The 1,850-nt window shown below is 32.2% G+C and overlaps 1 protein-coding gene across 1 annotated transcript; it reads right to left on the bottom strand.

The window, feature by feature from the left end:
* Positions 1–273: 273 nt before the first annotated feature.
* LOC100641294 (uncharacterized) lies at positions 274–1,844 on the bottom strand. Its single transcript, XM_003385772.2, has 8 exons — positions 1,759–1,844; positions 1,639–1,693; positions 1,513–1,577; positions 1,217–1,358; positions 1,086–1,159; positions 946–1,027; positions 753–837; positions 274–478 (listed from the first exon to the last, which is right to left on the bottom strand). The coding sequence occupies exons 3-8, from the start codon at positions 1,558–1,560 to the stop codon at positions 379–381; spliced, it is 531 nt and encodes a 176-aa protein (XP_003385820.1). The 5' UTR covers positions 1,561–1,577; positions 1,639–1,693; positions 1,759–1,844; the 3' UTR covers positions 274–378.
* Between the last annotated feature and the right edge of the window lie 6 nt (positions 1,845–1,850).

Here is a 1,850-nt window from a genome sequence, read left to right as displayed (position 1 = left end):
GTTGAAACATCTTTAATGTCTTGCTTGTATCATCATGTCCTGGTAGCTGTTCAAAACCATCCAATCTCTTACTATCAACGTGTAGCAGTGTGCCCAAGAGATACCACTTAGTACCAACATCAACCTGCTCTATTAGCTCAGAAAGAAAAGGAGGAGAAGACAAAAAACCAGAGAAAGACCGAGGGAAAGACATTTTTAGTTGCAAATAGTCTAGTCTACTGATCTGACCAGTGACCACAGTGTTACCACACCTAACCTAACAACTCCCACACATTTTTGATTCTAAGATCTACTCTACATTCTATTTCAATGACATCTATGATGACAATAAATTGATAATCTAGTCTATTATTAAATGTGTGCCACAAGTTTTCTTCTTCATTTGTTGGTGTCTTCCTTTACTCTTCCTATCATTAGTACACTGTTTTGATAGTATGAATCAGATATCCAGAAACAATGATCAAATGAAGCTAAACAACTAGAAAAAAGAAATAAGAAAGAACTAAGTCATAATCATAATTGAAGTTGCATTTTAAATTGTAAAAAAGTTAAATTTACTGTACATTAGTAATACACTCAGCAACATTTTTAACAGAGCAGAGGCAGTGAGCTATAATAGAATATTTTCTGATTCTACTTCATGCACTACAATACATTTTTTGCTTATAGCTTGATTTTAGTAGCTTATTGCTATTGCTACATCACTGGTATATAAGAGAAATAAAATTAATACAAAAGGATTCTATTCTCACAGTTTGTTATTGTGCAACTGAATAATGAGCTTTTCTCCCTGCACACCAATGATCTTACCAGGATAGCACACACCTCCACCATCATCTAATAGACCAATAACAATCAGTGATATTTACTGTAAGCTTAACAGCAATGGTTAGTGTACAGATATCATGTTATATGCATCAGTTTTCAGGTAAAAAATTATTTAACCTTCTTCTGGTAATGCAATGACATAATCATCAGTGTATAGTGGGCGTCGTCTTGTTAATTCGCCAAACATATCTGTCACTTCCTGCAATCACATAATAAAATATATTGTTATAAAAACCGTAGCTATAGCAATGATTTACAATTGTATGAGTGGTGTTATCAGACCAACGTATGACAAAATCTTGTGATGAATCCTGTTGCTTTAGAACCACACCTTAATAATAATAATAATAATAAATAAATGTTTTATCAATATTGTTATTTTTCTAACCTGGATAAAATAGGTAGTCAGTTGGTTTTCGTGCAATGACAGGTTTACCTACCCAGGCCTTCTCCTGTATCTTAATGTACTCAATCACTTTCTCTACTTTAGACTGAGGACATGAATATAATTCATGACGTGGCACCAAACCCTACAAAACATGTACATGTACATGTATATATAGTTTAATAAAAGATACTATATTACAATTTACAAACTGCAGTAGTACAATACCATTCATTAATATCAATTACATGTACATCTATTTTTTGTAATCATTGATATGTAATAGGCTAATAGCATACTTGCATTTCATCATACAGTTCAACTAGGAAACTTAATCCATCAGACATTATACCAATAACAGTACCTATAAATAATAATAATTATTATTTATTTATTTATTTGTTTATTAGTTATAATGCTCTAACCAGGAGCATAGCTGAGAGGGAATGATGGATGGAGTGAAATTACAGGATCACCAACCTAGTAATAATAATAAAATAGACAATAATTGTTAATAGTAAAATCAAAAATACATGTAGATTTACTTTTATTAAAACTGAAGCATCATCATGATCAGTGATGATGTCATCACGAGGGCATGTCTCCTCATCTCCGTTAGCATCACGAACAGTCCAAG

The sequence above is a fragment of the Amphimedon queenslandica genome, unplaced genomic scaffold (assembly GCF_000090795.2).
Source record: "Amphimedon queenslandica unplaced genomic scaffold, v1.1 AMPQUscaffold_13448, whole genome shotgun sequence".
Taxonomy (NCBI): domain Eukaryota; kingdom Metazoa; phylum Porifera; class Demospongiae; order Haplosclerida; family Niphatidae; genus Amphimedon; species Amphimedon queenslandica.
Note: the sequence above shows the minus strand (reverse complement) of the source record. Positions and strands in the feature narration are given on the sequence as shown.

Coding starts and splice junctions, on each gene's coding strand:
- LOC100641294 (XM_003385772.2), bottom strand. CDS start 1,560: ATGTCTGATGGATTAAGTTTCCTAGTTGAACTGTATGATGAAATGCAA. Junction 1,359..1,512: donor AACTGTATGATGAAATGCAA/GTATGCTATTAG, acceptor CATGTTTTGTAG/GGTTTGGTGCCACGTCATGA. Junction 838..945: donor CATTGCATTACCAGAAGAAG/GTTAAATAATTT, acceptor TTGGTCTATTAG/ATGATGGTGGAGGTGTGTGC.